Raw genomic sequence first — 24,088 nt, forward strand, 5'->3', positions numbered from 1 at the left:
GTGGTTCATTCCGCTGTGGTGACCTTTGAAATACAGACTAAGTCAAAGGAAAATGAATGAATGAATGTTCAATACTCACAGCTGCGCACACACCATCAAGTTTGTTTTTTGTAGATTACAACTTTTGTGTGGGAAGTGTAATTATAGAAGCGTAATTAAGTATAGCTGTAGGGATCAGGGGCACATTTACTATAATAAAGGGGCATACTCACAAAAAAGGGGCCACGTTTCTACATGAGACCCCTCACTACAACATTAGATTAAAAAGGTATCAAATTATCATTTTAATTGTATTATGATCATTAATTCAATTTCCTTCAGCGTTATTCATCAGGGGTCACCACAATGGAATGAACCGCCAACTTATACAGCATATGTTTTACACAGCGGATGCCCTTCCAGCTGCAACCCAGTACAATTTAGTTTATTCAATTCACCTATTGAACTGTGGGGGAAACCGGAGCACCCAGAGGAAACCCACGCCAGCACGGGGAGAACATGCAAACTCAGCACAGAAATCCCAACTGACCCAGCCGGGACTCAAACCAGCAACCTTCTTGCAGTGAGGCAATAGTGCTAACCACTGAGCCACTGTGTCGTCCCCTGTATTATATTATAATTTGCAATTTGCTGTCTACTAAATCTGTGACTTAAACCAAATGAACCTGTTTAAAACAGCGGTGAAGAAAACACTCAAACACACACTCATTCTGCTGTGATCTCTGTTGTTCAGTCAGCTGCATCTTCAGCTTCCAGGAGTACAATAATCGTGGCTGACAGTCCATAAATAACAGCAGTTGCTCTTTGCAGAGTACTTGACATTTTAAGAATCTAAGATCTAAGAAAGAGAAAATCTTGTCACATTGAAGTGTCAAAACTGACAGTGTGTGTGTGTGCTCATGACACTCGATGTGTTGCAGTGTGTTCGAGTGTGAATCAGTGGATGCTGCAGCATGTGGGTCGAGCTCAGTGTGCGATTGGAGCCAGAGTGACGGGACGGCAGGGCGCAAGGGCAATTTTTAGGTGTCCTTGTGCTCCAGAGAGGCGGATGTGGAGGGTTGACAAGATGACGGAGCGCACTTGGAGAAAGTCTGAATCTGTGAAGAAGGAGATCAATATTAATATTGGTCACACTTTATTTTGATGGTCTGTTTGTTGAATTTAAGTTCCATTGCATCTACATGCCAACTAATTCTCATTAGATTATAAGTAGACTGTTAGGATGGGGTTAGAGTTAGTGTGAGTTGACATGTACTTGCAAAGTTTCTGATAGTCAGTTAAATGTCTGTTGAAGTAGCAGTATCAGCAGATATTAAGCAGACAGTCTACTAATACTCAAATGGACCATCAAAATAAAGGTGTTACCTTAACATGTCATGTTTTTAAGGAATAGTTCACCCAAAAATGAACTTAACTCACTTCCTACTCACCCTCAAGTGGTTTCAAACTTAAATATGAGTTTATTTACTGTTGAAGACAAAAGAAGATGTTTTGTAGAATGTTGGAAACCAGTAACCATTGACTTCAATAGTAGCAAAAGCAAGTGAAAGTCAATAGTTCTGGTTTCAAAATGATCTTCTTTTGTGTTTAACTGAATGTGAAGGGTGAGTAAATGCTGACAGGATTTTCAGTTTTGGGTGAACTGTCCCTTTAATAGCGATATAATGAAACTTGTCTCATAATTTATTCAGAAACAGAGCTGGGTAGATTACTTATGAATTTGGCTCAGTTATTGATTATAAAATACATGACAAAATCTGTAGTCAGCAATATAATCTCTTAGATTACACATTTATGATAATCTAATCGAACTACATTTTAATAATGTAATGGATTGCATTTAGATTACTTTTTGAAATGACCCTAACTTGATGTCACAAGTATAATTTAACACTAAATAAAACAAAAATCATCTTAACATTTCAAAATTAGGTACATTTTAAAAACAGCAATCTTAATAATACTACAGAAAGTTCACTTCTACATCAAATATTTAATCTAAAAAAACACTAGAAGTTAAAAAAGACAGTATAAACAATTGCAAATGCAAAAAAAATCTTAAACATATATTTGGCTTGTTTGTTATGAAAAAATACATAAATGTATTAAAAAGATAACTTGAGTTGAAAAAATTACTGCCGATGCTAAAATAATTTCTAATCGTGTAATCCATAAAGAATAACTGCAGTCTGATAGTAGTTAACTCTAACTACAAGTACTTGATTTTTGTAAAGTTGAGGTCAGAAATTATTAGCCCCTCTTTGATTTTTTCTTTTTTAAATATTTCCCAAATGATGTTTAACAGAGCAAATAAAGGTAATATTTTTTCTTCTGGAAAAAAGTCCTATTTGTTTTATTTCGGCTAGAATAAAATCTGTTTTTAATAAAAAAAAAACATTTTAAGGTCAATATTATTAGCCCCTTTAAGCTACAGTAATTTGTTTTTCGATAGTCTACAGAACAAACCATCATTATACAATAACTTGCCTAATTACCCTAACCTGCCTAGTTAACCTAATTAACCAAGTTAAGCCTTCAAATGTCACTTTAAGCTGTATAGAAGTGTCTTGAAAAATATCTAGTCAAATATGATTTACTGTCATCATGGCAAAGATAAAATAAATCAGTTATTAGAGATGAGTTATTAAAACTATTATGTTTAGAAATGTGTTGAAAAAATCTTCTCTCCGCTAAACAGAAATTGGGGGAAAAAATAAACAGGGGGCTAATAATTCAGTGGGGCTATTAATTCTGACTTCAACTGTACAAAGTTACTTACATATGTAATCCATTCTCCGTGTGGGACATAAAAGAATGTATTTTGAAGAATGTTGGAGTAACAGTGATTACAGTTTCAGTTTGTATTTAATTCTGTTGTATTTTTTGTCCATAATATGGATGTTAATTAAAAAAGTTCTGTAGTTGGCAATGGTCCAACCTCATTCATTTTTCATTTTCTTTTCGGCTTAATCCCTTTATTAATCTGGGGTCACCACCGCGGAATGAACCACCAATTTATCCAGCATATGTTTTATGCAGCGGATGCCCTTCTAGTTGCAACTCATCACTGAGAAACATCCATACACACTCATTAACACACATACACTATAGACAATTTTAGCGTACCCATTTCACCAATAGCGCATGTCTTTGGACTTGTGGGGGAAACCGGAGCACCCGGAGAAAACCCACAAGAACACGGGGAAAACATGCAAACTCCACACAGAAATGGCAACTGACCCAGCCGAGTCTCGAACCAGTGAACTTCTTGCTGTAATGCGATTGTGCTACCCACTGCGCCACCGCCATAGCCCAACTTCACAATTGATTGGTTGTCATGCCTATAAACTGAACACGATATAATATATAATGTACATAATGTAACATAATATAATACACGAGTTATACTGTAATTAGTTACTTTAATTTAAAAAGTGAGTTGCAATCTCAAGGCAGTTTGTCATTTTTTAATTTAGTGGCTAATTCATATTAATTAGTAGGATTTCATTTGTACATTTTAGTTTTATTTGTTCGTGCCCGGATGAGGGTGAGGTTTGGGGACATGTCTCATTTGACATTTTTATACAAATGATATCATACAGGGTGGCTCAGTGGTTAACACTGTCGCCTCACAGCAAGAAGGTCGCTGGTTTGAGTCCCAGAAGGGCCAGTTTGAATTTCTGTGTGGAGTTTGCATGTGTTTCCTCCGGGTGCTAAGTTTTCCCCCACAGTCCAAAGACATGTGCTATAGGTGAGTTAAATAAACTAAATTTTCCCGTAGTGGATGAGTGCATGTGTGCAAATGAGTGTGTATGGGTGTTTCCCAATACTGGGTTGCAACTGGGAGTGCATCCGTTGCGTAAAACATATGCTGGAATAGTTGCCGGTTCATTCCGCTGTGGCTGGCGACCTCTAAAATAGGGACTAAGCCGAAGGAAAATTAATGAATGATATCAAATAATAATAATAATAGTTGTTTCCTCATGATAGCGTGCTAGTAAGCCCGTTGTTAATTGGAACTGTTAAATTCACTTTATTTTTGTAATTGTCATTTACTCAAAATATTTCTTGCAATGGATTTACTCACTTTTTAAGTAAAGACAAGTAATCACTTTTACAGTGTTTTTTTGTAATTATTAATAATGTTTTACAGAACTTGCACTTTGAAACTTGTTTTGAATCATTTTGCTATTTCAAGACCATAATGAAATCAACAGTGTTGCATAAACAAGTAGGCAGACTTTTATAAATGATATTCAGAATTAACCACAAATTAAGCACTGTTGCTAGTAAAAGTGACAGTAACACGTAGGCTAAAAAAATCTCATTAGTATCCTCTTTTGTTTCTGTATCTGTTATCTTACCATTGATTGATAGTGTGGCTGAAGTAAGAGGTGTGATTAATTTCTGTATTCATCCGTCTTAGCTGTATTTACAGTGGGGAAAAAAGTTTCAACACGTCAACATTTTTCTTAGAAAACATATTTCTAAAGGTGCCGTAGACTTTTGAAATTATGAAATTTTCATCAGCTGCTGATAACCAAAGAAATTGAAGTCAGAATTATTAACCCATCCCCCGCCCACCCCCCCCCCCCCCCCCCCCCCCCCCTTTGTCCCTATTTATTTTTTCCCCGATTTCTGTTTAACGGAGAAAAGATTTTGTCAACACATTACTAAACTTAATCTTTGCTATGATGACAGTAAATCATATTTTACTAGATATTTAGCAAAACTGTATGTAAAGAAAACAAATTAATTAGTTTACAAATTAAGTTGTGTGTCATAAAATGAAATGACAGTGAAAAAGTATTGAACACATGAAGGAAGGGAGGTGTAAAAAGGCAGTAAAAACCCAGACAGCAGCTGAAATCTTCCAGTAGCAACCCTCTTCCCTTCGTCACTGTAAATTAATATTATCTGCTTCAATCCAACATCTACATTAGCAGGAGGATGAAGATTTCAACAAGACAATGATCCAAAATACAGCCAAGGAAACTCTCAAATGGTTTCAGAGAAAGAAAATCAAGCTGTAGAATTACCCAGCCAATCACCTGACTTTAATCCAATTGAAAATACAAAATATAAATCAGATTTGATAGACGAAACCCACAAGATTTTTACACTCTGTTTAAGTCTCTGAAAAAAAATCACACCTGAGCAATTCATGTGACTTCATTCTTCATATGAGAGGCGTCTTTTAGCTGGCATCACTAAAAAGCCTTTTATATAAAGTATTAAACACATTTCAGTAGTTCTGTACTTTCTCCGTGTGTCATTTCACTGTTATTACACATAACATTATTTTTTAGTTTGGTTTTGTTTTGTTATATTTTTATGCTTGTATTTTATTTTATTTTTTTACCAAAGCCTGGTTCAATTCCACATCAACAGCTCCTTTAGAATATGTTTCCCAGAAAAAACACGACGTGTTGAATACTTATTTACCCCACTGTGTCTACATTTATACTTTAAAATCTAAGTATGTCATAAAATGCCTTTCAAACTAAATGTTTGGTTTATTTGTGTACTAATTATGCTAACTAATATATTTATTTACTTGAGATATAGCTAAGACTTTAGTTTAAGTAACAATTCACAGCATTTACTACTGGCTCATTACCTGCCTATTGTTAAAATAATAACTATTTATTAGTAATTATTACGTATGATCTTATTTTACATCCTTTAATGTAAAAAAAAATTCATTTTTGATCCTACCTAATACCTAAACCCAACTACTACCTTACCAACTACTAATAATATAATAATAAGCAGCTAACTGGTAGTTTATTGAGCTTAAAGTCTTAAAGTGTGAAAATAAAGTGTGCCCCGAGATACACTTACTGGCGACTTTATTAGGTACACCTGTCCAACTGCTCGTTAACGCAAATTTCTAATCAGCCAATCACATGGCAGCAACTCAATGCATTTAGGCATGTAGACATGGTCAATAGGATCTGCTGCAGGTCAAACCAAGCATCAGAATGGGAAAGAAAGGTGATTTAAGTGACTTTGAACGTAGCATGGTTGTTGGTGACTGGTTCGAGCTGATAGAAAGGCAGTAACTCAAATAACCACTCGCTACAACCGAGGTATGCAGAAGAGCATCTCTGAACACACAACACATCCAACCTTGAGGCAGATGGGCTACAACAGCAGAAGACCACACCGGGTGCCACTACTGTCAGATAAGAACAGGAAACTGAGGCTACAATTCACACAGGCTCACCAAATCTGGACAACAGAATATTGGAAAAACGTTGCCTGGTCTGATGAGTCTCAATTTCTGCTGCGACATTTGGATGGTAGGGCCAGAATTTGGCATCAACGACATGAAAGCATTGATCCAACCTGCCTTGTATCAACAGTTCAGGCTGGTGGAGGTGTAATGGTGTGGGGGATATTTTCTTTGCACACTTTGGGTCCATTAGTACCAATTGAGCATCATGTCAACGACACAGCCTACCTGAGTATTGTCGCTGACCATGTCCATCCCTTTACAGTGTACCCATCTTCTGATGGCTACTTCCAGCAGGATAACGCATATCATAAAGTGCGAATCATCTCAGACTGGTTTTTTGAACACGACAATGAGTTCACTGTACTCAAATGGGCCCCACATTCACCAGATCTCAATTCAATAGAGCACCTTTGGGATGTGGTGGAATGGGATATTCGCATCATGGATGTGCAGCCCACAAATCTGCAGCAACTGTGTGATGCTATCATGTTATATGGACCAAAATCTCTGAGGAATATTTCCAGTACCATGTTGAATCTTTGCCATGAAGGATTAAAGCAGTTTTGAAAGCAAAAGGGGGTCCGACCTGGTACTAGTAAGGTGTCCCTAAAAAAGTGGCCGGTGAGTTTATTTGAAACCTTTGACCTTTTGTCCATAGATTATCTCCCAAACTCGAAATTTCAAGTGGTGTCAGGAACCCAATTTTTTTTTTCAAAAAGTTTTTCTTAAAGTGCAAGTTAAAGGGTTGAAAAGATTTTACAACTGTATTATATTTTCCGGGCATCACGGTGGTGCAGTGGGTAGTACAATCGCCTCACAGCAAGAAGGTCGCTGGTTCGAGCCTTAGCTGGGTCAGTTGGCATTTCTGAGTGGAGTTTGCATGTTCTTCCCGTGTTCGTGTGGGTTTCCTACTGGTGCTCAGTCCAAAGGCATGCACTATAGGTGAATTAGGTAAGCTACATTGGTCGTAGTGTATGTGTGTAAATGAGAGTGTGTGTGTGTTCCCCAGTACTGGGTTGCAGCTGGAAGGGTAGCCACTGCGTAAACCATGTGCTGGATAAGTTGGTGGTTCATTTCACTGTGGCGACCCTGGATTAATGAAGGTGTTAAGCAGAAAAGAAAATTAATGTAGATTCATGAATGTAAATGTCTTAGATTCTACTCATTTGATACAATATAAGAAACACTGGTTTATTTAAATGCAAATTGGGTAAAATATGAACAAACCCAAACATTGGGTTAAATTTGGTCCTATAAATTTAATTTTAAAAGTTAACCCAGCAGTTGGTTTAGTCCATATTTCACCCAAGGTGGAAATAACCCTGCTTTTTTTGGAGTTTAAAATCATTAATTACATTTTGTGGTGTTTAGAGAATTACTTTTTATTTACTTATATTTTATTTTACTTATATGTATTTATTTAAGTTAATTGGTTATTTATGTTCAGTAATTGCTTGTTTTTATTTATGTACTGTATAATAGTTCTATACTATAGAGCATTTGCCACTTAAAAGACATCATGATCTATTAAGAAGTATCTTGATTTTAGTTAATTAACTGTATATATTTATTTGCTAACTCATAATTATCCGTTGATTTAAAAATACATATAAAATGTATTTATATTTCCAAATATTGCCCCTTCATGTCCAAAAAGACATAAAAACCACCTTTAAGCTCTTTCGATAGACGCTAACATATAGGCAACGTAAAGAGCAAAAGTGAGCTCTTGTCTCAAACACACACTAGAGTGTAAACGTGACAAACCTCCTCCTCCTCACATCATCAACAGGAAACCAAAGGCAGACTTCAACAGACAGTTCAACTGCAGCAACAGGTCAAAAACTCTCCAACTCCGAGGTCTATTTTTCTTTTTCTGCTTTCTGGGCTGAGCCTCTTTAGGGAGTACGTGATTGAAATAGCTGCGTAAAGTTGCCGTGATAATGGTTTGAGGTTTCTAGTGTTCTCTTTGTCTGGTACTTGACTGCGCAAGACTGACAAGCTTTCACGACCACAAATGTTATTTCTGAATCTGAGACGAACAGCTCAAGTAGAGCTCAATCAGTGATGGCGCATGGTTTTAAAAAAAGACGACATTGATTATAACCAGACACATCTGTCTATTCAAAACCACGCATGTGAGAATTAACAAGAAACCTTTCTTACAGTCATCTTGTCCACCTTTTTCCTACACCCCATGATGCTTTGTGTGAATTATGGGAGTGACTTCTATTAACCTGTAAACAGGCTGCTATGAAGTGTCATTATTCTCCCAGTCTCATGAGGAAACATAACTATTTTGTGTGTTATCAGAAAAGTGGCTAATTGGTATGAATTCATCCTATTTCATTTGTATATAAATGTACCATTTTTAAAGGGAGGCTTGGCCAGAAACCCCAGCCCTAAACATTCCTCTCATTGGGGAACCAGAAAATCGCTCTAAAATGTATGAATGAAATCATACAAAGGAATACAAATTATCCAGCCTGATCTCACAGGGAAACTTAACTATTTTACGTTTTGTCAGTTTAGTGGCATACGAATCGTATGAAAATGTATGATTTTAAAAAGGAGGTGTGGCACCCAACCCTGCCCCTAAACCCAACCATTATTGGAAGATGAGTAAATTGTACTAAATTGTATGAATGAGATCGTACAAATTCATACAAATTAGCCACTAAAGCAAAAAGTTACGAATTGCCGTGAGATTGTGTTGAATTATCCACTGAATGAAAAAGTGACGAATTGCAGTGAGATCGTGTTGAATTATCCACTGAATCAAAAAGTGATGAATTGCAGTGAGATTGTTGAATTATCCACTGAATGAAAAAGTTACGAATTGCTTTGAGATTGTGTTGAATTATCCACTGAATGAAAAAGTGACGAATTGCAGTGAGATTGTGTTGAATTATCCACTGAATCAAAAACTGATGAATTGCAGTGAGATTGTTGAATTATCCACTGAATGAAAAAGTTACGAATTGCTTTGAGATTGTGTTGAATTATCCACCGAATCAAAAAGTTACGAATTGCAGTGAGATTGTGTTGAATTATCCACTGAATGAAAAAGTTACGAATTGCTTTGAGATTGTGTTGAATTATCCACCGAATCAAAAAGTGACGAATTGGTGTGAGATTGTGTTGAATTATCCACTGAATGAAAAAGTTACGAATTGCCGTGAGATCTTGTTGAATTATCCACTGAATCAAAAAGTGACGAATTGCAGTGAGATTGCGTTGAATTATCCACTGAATCAAAAAGTGACGTATTGGCGTGAGATCGTGTTGAAGTATCCACTGAATGAAAAAGTGATGAATTGCCGTGAGATTGTGATGAATTATCCACTGAATCAAAAAGTGACGAATTGTCATGAGATTGTGTTGAATTATCCACTGAATCAAAAAGTGACGAATTGTCATGAGATTGTGTTGAATTATCCACTGAATGAAAAAGTGACGAATTGGCGTGAAATTGTGTTGAATTATCCACTGAATCAAAAAGTGACGAATTGGCGTGAGATCGTGTTGAATTATCCACTGAATGAAAAAGTGACGAATTGCCGTGAAATTGTGTTGAATTATCCACTGAATCAAAAAGTGACGAATTGGCGTGAGATCGTGTTGAATTATCCACTGAATCAAAAAGTGACGAATTGGCGTGAGATCGTGTTGAATTATCCACTGAATCAAAAAGTGACGAATTGGCGTGAGATCGTGTTGAATTATCCACTGAATCAAAAAGTGACGAATTGGCGCGAGATTGTGTTGAATTATCCACTGAATGAAAAAGTGACGAATTGCCGTGAGATTGTGTTGAATTATCCACTGAATCCTAATCCATCCATTATTATAGGGGTCACTCCCATTTTTGCATAGTCAAGTTCCTCTTTCCAATGGAGACATGCAGCTTGCGCATGCATATTAGGAACGACGTGCTCACGTTTTCTAGATGCACCCAGTTGAAAACATATCAACTTTTCAGAATTCTGCAAGCACACCCCAAGCGCAGAACTGACCAATCAGCTTCATACTATGCATGGAATATACACATTTCGGTACACTAGTTACCTCAGACAAACACATACTGTAAATCAGACAAACTCCATAAGTTAAACTTGTATCAGAGCTGCAGCAATGTTTAATCAGTTTGTTATCTTCTGAGAAAACGGTTGATGGTCTTTTAGCAACTACAGCCACCATGAGAGCACAAGTGAATAGAGCATTGAAAATGGTGAAGAAAATCACATACCCCGCACTTTCCATGCACTTTTAGACATGACATGTCAACGGCCCCATTAACCTACCTATATTACCGTAACTATCAATAAGCAGCAAATTTGGAGTATGTTGAGTCAAAAGTCATAGTAAATGGCCTAAAATAATAATTCTGTTCCAAACCAGATTGATTTTTTTGTTCTGCTTAGGCAAAAGAAGATATTTAGAAGACTCCTAAAAACCATCAACCATTGACATTTATTGTGCACTGTAAAAAATACTTGTTAATTAACAGTTTACATATTTTGTGATTCAAGTGTTTTTTCTGTTTATTTACAGTTGTGAATTGCATTATGGGAGCTTAATTTCTGCTCTGTTGACTTTTAATGGTCAAAATTCAACTTCAGTTTAACAAAGTGACTTTTATTGACATTTTTATAACTTATTTTGGGTGTGTGTGGGGGGGAGGGGGGTCACCTTTAATTGATAGAACAGTAGAGAGTATAGACAGGAAAGCATATTGAGCAGAGAGATGGAAAGATAGGACCTCCAGGCAGGAACCTAACTTGGGTCAGCATGAACACCGGACTGCCATGTGTCGACGCACTACCCACTATGCCATTGGCACCGACTTTTCAAGAGTTCATAGTTAGCTGATGATTAATTATGAAGCGAGTTTGGCATGCTGCCCCGGGACAGAGCCCTGAGCTCATGAGATTCTCAATCACGGGGCTCCTTTCCGTTTGCAGGACGAGAGGGGAGTTTGAGCTCAGGTAGGTCTCGAGAACCCACCCCTTATTTAGAGATAATGACAGATTATAAATTGCTATATAGAAATACTGCTGGTTAAAAGCTCGTCTATAGTGCTAATTTAGATTGATCAATTCACTTATGGTTCATGTTTTTTGGACTGTGGAAGGAAACCAAAGAACCTGGGGGAAACCAACGTGAGCACGGGGAGAACATGTAAACTCCACACAGAGATGACAAATGGCTTGTAAGGATTTGAAACAGTGACATTCTTGCTGTGAGGCAACAGTGCTAACCATTGGGCCACCGTGCCGCCCTATAAAGGGAAAGGGGGTGGGAGGGGGGATTCTTCAAGGCAAAGATAACTAATGTAAGAAACTCTGGTTATTTATAGTGAGTTAGGAATCATCTGATTGGTCAATCAATCATGAGCTGATGCAGGACCAGCTGTGATCAATCATAAGCACATGCTCCTCTTGAAATTAGTTTATCAATAAACTTAACTTATTGACATTTTAGTAGTTTGAAATAATATAATAAGTAATAATATATAGAGGAATAAGTCTGTAAAATGACAGCAAATGTACTGTCAGTTTATTAGATGTTTTTTCTACCATATTATATAGCACCAACCCAGACAATATATCACTTCATTCATTCATTCATTTTCTTGTCGGCTTAGTCCCTTTAACAATCTGGGGTCGCCACAGCGGAATGAACTGCCAACTTATCCAACATTTGTTTTATGCAGCGGATGCCCTTCCAGCCACAACCCATCTCTGGGAAACATCCACACACACTCATTCACACTCATACACTACGGACAATTTAGCCTACCCAATTCACTTGTACCGCATGTCTTTGGACTGTGGGGGAAACCGGAGCACCCGGAGGAAACCCACGCGAACGCAGGGAGAACATGCAAACTCTACACAGAAACGCCAACTGACCCAGCCGAGGCTCGAACCAGCGACCTTCTTGCTGTGAGGCGACAGCACTACCTACTGCGCCACTGCGTTGCCCAATATATCCCTTTAAACTATTAAAAATGTTAATAAAAGTTTTTTTTTTAAATGTTTTAAGTTAAAAGTTTTTGGAAAAAAGATCAAGGTCAATCGACATTGTAAAACGCTATAGAAATAAAGATGAAAATTGACGTAATGCAATTCAAAAGCATAAACACAGTAAACGAGGATTTATAATACATGAGAATTTATAACATGGATCACAAAATACAGAAAACTGATAATTTACAGATTTTTTACAGTTTAGGAAAAACAAATACTAAGGAAATTAATGGTTTTCAACATTCTTCAAAATATCTTCTATTTCTAAAAAAAATTTTTTTATATATTGTAGCATAGCCTAATTTTTAAAAGAGTTCGTTCAATCAAAAATAAAAATTCTGTAATTAATTGCTCATTCACCTTCATGTTGTTCCAATCCTCTTCGTTCACACAAATTAATAAACTTTTGATGAAATCCAAGAGCTCTCGTGACATTCTGGCAATGGTCCAGAGATCAAAACAATTCTTGTTTATTTATTTCTATAGCACTTTTACAATGTAGATTGTGTCAAAGCAGCTTAACATAGAAGTTCTAGTAAATTGAAACTGTGTCAGTCCAGTTTTCAGAGAGGAACTTCAGTTTAGGTAAGTTCAGTGTGATTTAAAACATTCTATTGGACTTCAGTTGCTCTAAAAACACTTCTGTGTACTAAAAATCAGTAAAAATGATTTTGTTCACTCATATTTGTTCACTGTATCTAATTACAGCCAGTTTGAGGCTTGCGTTTTGATCTGCTGACATTACTGGCAAATATGTTGTATTACTTTAAATGCACTCAAAACAAAGACAAAGATGAACAAAATCTCTTTTTTTCAGTTATTTCGGCACAAAAGTGTTCTTGGAGCTTCGTATGTTTACAATTGATCTAATGAAGTCTCATAGAATGTTTGTTTATGGTTCCTTTTCAGGATTTTGAACACCTCAGCACTGCTATCAGAATGTCTCAGGAGCTCTCAGAGTTCATCTAAAATACCTTCATTTGTGTTCAGATATAACGGCCTCCATTGTTTGATCGACATGAGGGTGAGTTCATTTTGGGGTGAATTAACACTTTAAAATGATTTGTTTCAGTTCTTCTGAATGGAAGTTGCCCAAACATGAAAAATGCAACTCCTAGTTTAAAATGCAGTCACAAAATGCAAAAAAAAAAAAAAAAGCACTAAACTTCCAGCCAACACAAGACGTCCCTCTTCAAAGAGTTACAACATTTATGAGCAGCACACAATGCTATCAGGAGCTAACCAGATCAGGAGAGATGAGCATCAGTGCATTTGAATCAGCATTGGTTGCCACAGAAAATCAGTCTGTGAGCAGGAGGTGTTGAGGGCACTCACTCACTCACACCTGCAGGTTTATCAGAGAGCAGAGTTTCTCACCAAACCTCAAACCACCGACAGTGTTACTGCACGCCCCAGATAGAGAACAGGAGGAAACATCAGGGCAAATTTATGAGTCACAATTAAAACTACAGTAGACTCTCACTCTGTACACCGTCAAATCAAACTTCTTCATAGGCTTGGAAGTAAAAGTTAGCTACACTGATTCCCAGAGAATCTACAGTAGCTTACGGTATTTACATTTACAGCAGCATTTATTTTGTCGTGTATGTATTTATAGTATGGTATACCTTTACTGTAAAATATACAGTAATTTTTACAATACAACTTTAAAAAACAGTAACAAACTGCACAAATGTCCTACAGTAAAAACCAGTTTATATTCATTTATTTAATTTATTCATTTATTCATTCCTTCATTTTCCTTTGGCTTAGTGATTTTAATTTGTGATTTTAAGTTTTGATTTTAATAGTTGTATATGAAGACTTCAGATGCAAAAACCTCTAAATGCTGTGCCTACATGTAGGAGTCAGAGCGGGCCTTTGATAATGTCTCTGGGGGCCCCCTAAATGTATGGGGACTTAGAATCGTCCTAAGTTTCCTTCCCCCTAGCGGCGCCCCTGACTGTGAGGGTATGTGCATGCAGTTTTAATTAAAAATGAAAAGTTTTTGATTGTTTATTTATGCGACATTTTAGATGTTTTAAATGTAACTTTTTCAAAAAGGGTTTTGTAATGCATGATTTGCAAATTATATTATTACAGAAACATGTCTCCATGTAAATGATAAAACATAGATTAGTTAAAAAAGGTGATGCACTAAAAACATTTTATGATTCCCTATCTTATATACAGAGTAATCCCAAAGCTCTTAAAACAATGCTAAAAAATACTTAATGTACATGATTAATTTTTACTGTTTTATGTATAATTCTGTACTCCTCTGATTAATCAATAAAAAATACATAAAAATGGGGATGTATCAAGTAAAAGTATTTGCAAATTACTGTGTTTTTAGTTGTTTTCATGGATCCGTGCATCCCAAAAAAAATCAAAAATTAAAAACATAATTTTTTACATTGTATTATTGTTGTATAAACACATTCTCACACTTAAAATGTAAAAAAGGACACCTATGGCTTTTCTAATGGCTTTACTAATAATTTTAAGCTTACATTAATTTTTGGTTGAAAGTGACCAACAATGCAGATTTAGGTTTCATTTAGGTCACACTTTATTTTGATGGTCTGTTTGTTGAATTTAAGCTACATTGCATCTACATGCCAACTACTTCTCATTAGATTATAAGTAGACTGTTAGGTTGGGGTTAGGGTTAGTGTAAGTTGACATGTACTTGCAAAGTTTCTTATAGTCAGTTAAATGTCTGTTGAAGGAACAGAATCAGCAGATTTTAAGCTGACAGCCTACTAATACTGAAATGGACCATCAAAATAAAGTGTTACCTTAATTTATTTTAAAATCTGTTATTTTAAGGATTAAGAGCCAGTATAACACTAACAAAATAGGGATTGTTTTACTATATGAGTGCGAACCAACAAACAATCAAACAAACAAATCCAAGTAACAATTTTCACATTTGGGCTAGTTTTGTTCTGGACATACAGTAGAATATGGCTTTACACATGTTATTATGACTGTATACAGTTGGGAGAAAGAAAGAAAGAAAGAAAGAAAGAAAGAAAGAAAGAAAGAAAGAAAGAAAGAAAGAAAGAAAGAAAGAAAGAAAGAAAGAAAGAAAGAAAGAAAGAAAGAAAGAAAGAGGATTTTTACTAGCAATTATTTGTCTGGCCAGCTATTTTCCATTTACTTTACAGACATTTCTGTTAAACTGAAATAATAAAATTACAAATAAAAGATTCAGAAAATGTAACTCATATTAATATAACTATTTGATTGTGGTGATAAGAAAAACTTTGAAATAACTGAACAATCAACCAATGATACTAGTTATTCATCCAGGGTTCAGTAAAATATGCACGGTTCCACAAAATTTATTCATGTTGTCCCAACACAAATGGTGTTCACTTAACACTTTAAACTAATTTATGTGGAATGAACATAAAAAAATTAAGCTGTTCCAATGAAATCTCAAGAATTGTGTTGTTTCAGCTCATTTTAATTAAGTAGTTTGAACAAGTTAAAAAAAATATATATTTTTTGAGTGTAATGTTTCATGTAATGTTTACATATACATAGTTAATAATCAGAAAAACAATGCACGTTCAAAGTTATTACAGCATATCATAAAACATGCAACAATCTATTTAGTTTAAACAAATCTTTATATCTATGTAAAATGTATTTAGATGATGCTTACACTGCACTAATAACGTGAGAGCATGTTTTTGGCTATGGACAGAAAAGTAAAGACAACTAACTCATATTTAAGTATACAGATATTTGTTAAACTAATGTCCATGACTTTTCCAAAACTTTGTGGGTTTTTTTTTTAGACTTTCCAAAACTTTTCCGGGCCTAGAAAATGCCATGTCAAAATTCCATGACTTTTCCAGGTTTTTCCATGACCGTTTAAACCCTGTTCATAAGAAACATTGTGAATTTTATTTTAAAAGTTATGACTCGCCAGGTCAAACTGACCCCAATGTAAACACTTCCGTTTTTAATGCATTAAAATAAGGGTTTAAAGCATAGGTCTCAAACTCAATTCCTAGAGGGCCGCAGCTCTGCACAGTTTTGCTCCAACCCCATTCAAAAACAGCTGATACAACTAATGAAGGTGTTCATGACTCTTTTGAACACCTCGGATCAGCTGTGTTTCTTAGGGTTGGAGCAAAACTGTGCAGAGCTGTGCAGAGAGTTTGAGACCTATGATTTAAAGGGATAGTTCACCCAAAAACTGAACATTCTGTCATCAGTTACTAAGCCTTCACTTGTAGAAAACCTTTTTGAGTTTATTTATTTAGTTAAGAGAGGGGGGGGGGAGGTAATTTGAAAAATGTTAGAAACTGGTAACCATTGACTTCCATAGTATTTGTTTTTCTTACTATAAAAGTCAATGATTACTGGTGTCTTCAGAATACCATTTTATGAAGATAGAAGCTCAAAAATGTATGAAGCCACATGAGGGTGAGTGAAAAGAGAGTAAACAGTCAATTTTGGGTGAACTATCTGTCCCTTTAAGTACTTTATAGTTGTTGTTTTTATTTTACTCAATCAACACCAATAGAATCATTCCAAAACTGATGAATCATCCATAATTACAGACTTTAGTTTATCCAAAAGATGCCTTTTTCCTCTTGTTGACACCATGTGAACGGCAGTTTATCTCACCAACACCTCTTTGACAGTGCTATGTGGCAACACAACAATGAACCACGGTTTACCGGTTACAATGGGAGGAGGTCTCAGGCTATCTTTGTAATCAGCAAGGCTCATCGTGAACCTGCACGCCAGGGTTTCTTGTTGTAAATCTACTGAACAGTGGGGTGCTACAAATCACATGGAGGCAGACGTGTTGAGAGGTGCTAAGAGTTTCCTGGCCATTGTGTGGCTATTTGAGAAAAAAAGTTTCTCTCAATAAGGAGAAGTTTTGCTCCACGACATGCGTGCATGATTAGGACTCTGATGGCTTAGCGTGACGCGTGTGTTTAACCGATTTCATGCCAGAAGTTTTGCTTTGGTTTATGTTTGTGCTATAGTGGTTAGCGTTAGCATGCTACAGTACGTGTGTGTATTGGCTTCATTGAGCAGCTTCTGAAATAGTGAGTCTAAATGTAATCTGGGGCCTTACTGGAAGACTGATTTGCTTGAATACACCACCTCTGCTTGACAAGATATGTAAAGCATGCGGCCATAAGTGACAGTCAAAATTTAGACCTCATCACACCCCTCAGAATGACACCAGGCTTTGTCTTTTGTGCAGTTGCATTTCCTTGTTTTGAAGATGAAATGAGTGTTCGCCTTTTCATTTATTTTGTAAATTCATATATTATTGCATATGATAAAATAATATTGTGAATATAAAAACTACTAATAAATTTCTTCTTTTTTTCATGGAAATGGGACAGTAGCTAGGTTTCCATCACCTTGTGTAGACGTGCACTTTGAAGAATCACATGTGATAAAAACGCCAAATTTTAAATGAAAAATCCTTAATTTGGTACAAAATGTTATGTTCACTTGAGGTGAATTTGAACTTGCGTAAAAAGAATTGATGCAAATAATGGGAGATGGAAACATGTTTGCTGAATAAACTAATTTCACCCACATGACTAATGGACTGTATCTATTATGCTTGCTTTGTTTACTGTTGGTTACTAGGTTACCAATACTACAGTGAGCAGCTCTAACAACCTGATGGAAATGCACTTGATTGACTTTTTTTTATCTTTTGCAGTCTTTGAAAAGATTCACTTGAAATTAAGATGGAATTTGGCTATTGTGAACACACCTTTACATGGCGTAATTTGGACGAAAAGATGCAAGTTCTGTCAAAAATAGCTTCATAATATCTTTCTTAACTTCTACAATTTTCATGCATCTTCAGATTCAAACTTCTTTTGATGCTTCAAAAAGTTAAAAAGTAATATTAAATCAGTTCTAATACTCATTAAAAATATTAATTATTAAACCAAAGGAATATTAATCAACATTTATAAATAATCATCAAGGTGCTGCGATCAATATGTAAGTTAGAAATCATGTTTGAATGTGTGCTGGCTTTTTGCTGTCTCTCCTGTTACAGTATGTGTATTAGAGTGGACGGACTGACTGCACATTATACAATAAATAATATTTGTCAATGACACCTAAAATTAGTTGTGGATCACATACTTTGTGTGATCAGTGCAGCTGTGAATCGCTCTGTAGAAAGCACAGCAGATGCTTTCATTCACTCTACAACTAAACTATTAAAGTTTATTCCGATAAAAAAGCAGGTATCGCTTTATTTTGATGGCCGCTTTAACGCATTTTGTTGAATTTAAGTTACATTGAATCTACATGCCAACTAATTCTCATTAAAGTATTAGTCGACTGTTAGGTTGGGGTTAGTGATAGTGTAAGTTGACATATACTTGCAAAGTTTCTTATAGTCAGTTAAATGTCTGTTGAAGGAGAAGTATAGGCAGATAGTAAGCAGACAGTCTACTAAAACTCAAATGAGAAGTAATTGGCACGTAGTTGCAACTTTTAGTCAACAAAATGTGCAATAGGGACCCTCAAAATAAAGTCTTACCAAAAAGCAAAACTATGGCTGAAAGCCATCTAACAACAACTATTGTTGCAAAACTTATAAATATGCAGAGATTCTGCCGGAAAATGTGGATATGTGCTGTAAAATAAAATAAAAGGGCTTTTTACAACTTTTTTCATTATTAATTTCTCTTAAAAAAATAGGTCACACAAAACTGAAAATTCTGTCATTTTTTATTCTCTCTTCATTTGTTTAACACTGTAAAAAATGCTGGGTTCCACACAATCCATTTGTTTTGTGTCAACATGAAAAATTAAGTTAACCTATTATTTTTACAAATTTAAGTGGATTGAACATAAAACAATTACGTTGTCTCCAAAAAAACTCAAGAACTGTGATGTTTTAGCTTGTTTTAAATAAGTCGTTTGAACAAACAACATAGGTCATTTTTTACATTCTTTCCTCTGATAAAGACAAAAGAAGATATGTTTAAGAAAGCTGGAAACCTGTCACCATTGACTTCCATTTATTTTTCCTACTATAGAGGCAATGGTTCACTCAAAAAATATTTAAAATGAGCAGAAACAACACAATTCTTGAGATTTCATTGGGACAACTTAATTTTATTATGTTCAATGCACATACATTTGTTAACAGTGTTCAGTTAATCGATTTGTGTTGGGAGAACATGAATGAACTGTGTGGAACTCTGCATTTTTTACAGTGTTGGGAGATATGATCGGAAAAGATTTGCGTTTCGGCACTCAAATTCAAGGCAGTTGTGCTTAATATCGATGTCGCCAACCTCATATGTCGTTTTAATACTTCTCCAAACACCTGAGTAAAATACCATTACCTCCTAGATGTCTTTTACACAACCATTTTCCCAAACATCAGGCATTGACTCCAAACACAAAATAACATCCTACATGGCTAAATTTCTCTGGCCCAGATTTGGCCCACACAATCAGCTTTTGCTTGGCCCACATGCCGCAGTGAATTACGGTACATGATTGGACCAAGTCTGGCTTCTATACAAGGGCCAAACATGGATCATATCTGGGCCAAGTCTCAGCCAAGATAACAACCCATAACTGGGTCTGAACTGGGCCAAGTATGTTAGTGCGTCACAACTGCAATGAATTTCATAAACACATGAAGCATTTCGCTTTATGGCTGCAGTTTTTCTCAAAGCGCCCCGATTAGTAGAATTTTTTTCTTTACTCAAAAATTATTTAACTGTATTTTAAAAGTGGGTTAAGATAGGCCAAACTTACATGGCCTACATATAAATTTTTTACATCTGGGCTATATACTACATTTGATATCTGGCCCAAGTCTTGTGTGCTGCCTTAAAGACAATGCTACCTCTGCCAAACCTGGGCCATGTTTAGCCCACATGCTGTATGCCAGTACCGGACTAATGCCTGCTGTGCCAGCTTTATGCAAAAACTGGGCCAGAATTCTTTGCTACCTGGGATGCATTTGTTTGTTTTTTTTTTTGTACCAGTATTTCGCACCACTTTCCCAGTGATGGGTTGCAGCTGAAAGGGCATCCGCTGTGTAAAGCATATGCTGGATAAGCTGGTGCTTCATTCCGCTGTGGTGACCCCTAATTAATAAAAGGACTAAACCGAAAAGAAAATGAATGAATGAATGTTGCATCACTTTCCAAGAAATGGCTGTGAGCCACTCGGCTCGTAAGATCCTCTCACATGGTACAAGCCACAACCAAACGAGCATTGACAATTTCTACGAAAAAAAAATCATGTACAAGCTCATACGACAGCAAAGCATTGTGTATGGCCTTTTTTACATATCAGGGATCACCAATGACCACTTTTTCAGGGTGGGTAAATTAATAGTAATGTTCATTTTTGCGTGAACAACCAGTTGTCCCTGATTTTTATTTTCAAGTAAACTAACCTTTTAAAGTATGCTTTATTCTATGTGTTTTTCATTAATTATTCAGTTGTAAATTCACCTTAGCATTCATACTGTTTGATCAACCACTTGTGAGAGAAACAAAATGGGAAAATGACACAACGGGAAATAAAAACCTCAACATACTTGACTTCGTAACTCAGAGATCTGCTTTTGAAGACATCTGATCATGTTCCCTGCATCTCCATCTTCATTTTCTTTCCGCTGGAGACAGAGAAACACCTCTTAAATACAATGGAAATCGGCCAACTTAAGAGCAGATCAAAATATGAATGGTGAAGTAACATTCAATGTTTTGAAATCAGACTCATCATCTGATTAATCTGAATCTTTTTGTCTACCACCATCAGGCAAGACTTGTCCATCCGGTGGAGTGTTTTATTTTTTTTTCTTCACAGTTACATTAATGCAAGCAAATGTCTGCTTCATCTCGCTGTAAAGTGAGATACAGTGTTGGCATTTTCTTGCAAAATCACTTCTGCATAAAAAGAGCTGATAAACAAGTGCGATGTGGAGGCCTGGTCTGAGTGTGTGAACAACGCCAGCATCTGAGGACTCAGCCAGCAGAGTGAGAAAGATCTTATCGTAGCTCTGCTTCTAGAAAAAGCAGAAGACATCGCTTCCTCAAGGCTGTCCGAGCGATCAGGCCACTCACTGATCATGTGAGATGAATAGACGGAATAATCGCTGATCTGAGCTTTACATGTCAGCTGGGTTTATGGACTGTGATTCGTCCTCATGGAAAATGCTGGTGTTTTGTGGGGTGCTTTCATTTCTGCTACTATTCTGACTGATTTTCAGGCAGAAAATGGTTTATGGGAATAAAGCGTCCTGACGTCAAATGCTGGAAGACTACAGTAATTCGCCACTCGTTCCCTCAAAATGTTCCTACATGTTACTATAATGAGGTTCCTCAGCTATGAGGAACATTCTAAACATAATAGTTTTGATAACTCATTTCTAATAACTGATTTATTTTATCTTTGCCATGATGACAGTAAACAGTATTTGACTAGATATTTTTCAAGACACTTCTATACAGTTTAAAGTGACATCTAATTTAGGTTATTTAGGTTAACTATGCAGGCTAGGGTAATTAGGCAAACTATTGTATAACGATGGTTTGTTCTGTAGATTATCTTAAAAAAATATAGCTTAAAGCGGCTAATAATTTTGACCTTAAAATGTTTATTAAAAAAATAAAAACTTTTATTCTAGCCGAAATAAAACAAATAAGACTTTCTCCAGAAGAAAAAAATATTATCAGACACACTGTGAAAATGTCCTTGCTCTGTTTAACATCATTTGAGAAATATTTAAAAAAGAAAAGAAAATTAAAGGGGGACTCATAATTCTGACTTCAACTGTAGCAGAAAATATTTGCAAATATTGTACTGTTTACCATTCAATGAGTAAAAGAGAACAAAATCGTCACTTTCTAATAAACTGGCATCAAATATCGGAAATAAAAAATGGAATTTGCTTTGGTAAGTATGGGCCTTTTTTTCTTATTTATTCAATTACCTCAGAAGATGAAGTCCAAACGCAATGAATGTGCGATGGCTTTGAGACAGTTCTAGAGGCAATAATTCTGAATCACTTTGATGACAAACTTTGGCTGAGGGGGTTTAGACTGATCACATATCACATATCACATATAAACATATCACATGGGCTTAACAAACAACAAACAGTTGACAGTTAACATGAATCGCACATTGACAAACAAACTATTCAAAACATCTACAAGCCTGTGTTTCAATTTCTAAATCATTTATACTCTTTTTAAAAACATTTAGTGAAATCATTTCTTTAAACTGCAACTTTGTTTGTAGATTAATCCATGCAAAAGGTGCTGCATTTTTAAAAGCCTTTTCCCCCCATCTCAGTCCGCACTTTAGGAACAAACAGTAAACAAATATCCTGTGACAGAAGGCCATAGTTAAGGACAGGCTTTTACAAATGTAATTCTGTAAATATGGTGGGAGTAAACCCAGTATAGATGTGTAAATAAGGATATTTTTGATGCGCATACTGGAAGTTCATTAATTCATTCATTCATTTTTTCCTTGGCTTAGTCCCTTATTTATCAGAGATTGCCACAGCGGAATGAACTGCCAACTATTCCAGCATATGTTTATGAATCACAATCAAAACTACAGTAGACTTTCACTCTGTATACCGTCAAATCAAACTTCTTCATGAGCTTGGAAGTAAAAGCTAGCTACACTGATAACAATTTCCTATAGACTCTACAGTAGCTTACTGTATTTACATTTACAGCAGCCTTTATCTTGTTGTGTATGTATTTATAGTATGGTATCCATTCACTGTAAAATATACAGTAATTTTTCTTATTTATTAAATTACCTCAGAAGATGAAGTCCAAACGCAATGAATGTGCGGTGCCTTTGGGATGTCAAGACAGTTCTGAAGGCTATATATTTGATGCACTTTGATGACAGACTTTGGCTGAGGGGTTTTGGACTGACCAAAACAACATTTCAGATGTTTTACAATGTGGTCGGTCCCCACTGGTTTGCCCATTAATTCTGCCCATCACACCCATTTTTGTTATCACGTGACATTTTTGATGCGCACACTGGAATTTCATTCATCCATTTTCCTTCGGCTTAGTTCCTTATTTATCAGGGGTTGCCACAGTTGAATGAACCGCCAACTGTTCCAGCATATGTTTATGAATCCCAATTAAAACTACAGTAGACTTTCACTCTGTATACTGTCAAATCAAACTTCTTCATGAGCTTAGAAGTAAAAGCTAGCTACCCGTTTCCTGTAGAATCTACAGTAACTTATTGTATTTACATTTACAGCAGCATTTATCTTGTCGTGTATGTATTTATAGTATGGTATACCTTTACTGTAAAATATACAGTAATTTTTACAATACAACTTGTAAAAACAGTAACAAACTGCACAGCTGTCCTACAGTAAAAAAAACTATTTATATTCATTCATTCATTTTCCTTCAACTTAGTCCCTTTTTTCATCAGGGGTCACCACAGTGGATGCCCTTCCAGCCGCAACCCCGAAATGAGAAACACCAATATACTCTCACATCCACACACATACACTACAGACAATTTATTCACCTACTGCGCATGTCTTTGGACTTGTGGGGGAAACCGGAGGAAACCCACGCCAACATGGGGAGAACATGCAAACTCTACACAGAAATGCCAACTGACCCAGCCGGGACTCGAACCAGCGACCTTCTTGCTGTGAAGCAACAGTGCTAACCACTGCGCCACCGCGCCGCCCTGTTATCTTGATATCACAAGAAATAATTACATTAGTTTTCTTGAAATAAGCATGAACTAAGATTGATTACAACAG

The 24,088-nt window shown here is 36.0% G+C and overlaps 1 protein-coding gene across 2 annotated transcripts in view; it reads right to left on the reverse strand.

Moving 5' to 3' along the window:
* Positions 1 to 705: 705 nt before the first annotated feature.
* evi5a (ecotropic viral integration site 5a) overlaps positions 706 to 24,088 on the reverse strand; it is a 49,449-nt gene continuing 26,066 nt past the window's right edge. For both annotated transcript variants that reach the window (XM_056473020.1, XM_056473012.1), the window contains exons 15-16: positions 20,858 to 20,935; positions 706 to 1,097 (exon numbers count right to left, since the gene is read on the reverse strand). In XM_056473020.1, the coding sequence (XP_056328995.1) occupies positions 1,020 to 1,097; positions 20,858 to 20,935 (156 nt within the window). In that variant the 3' untranslated portion in view covers positions 706 to 1,019. The remainder of the gene's footprint in view (positions 1,098 to 20,857; positions 20,936 to 24,088) is intronic.

Source organism: Danio aesculapii, chromosome 2, assembly GCF_903798145.1.
Source record: "Danio aesculapii chromosome 2, fDanAes4.1, whole genome shotgun sequence".
NCBI classification, from domain to species: domain Eukaryota; kingdom Metazoa; phylum Chordata; class Actinopteri; order Cypriniformes; family Danionidae; genus Danio; species Danio aesculapii.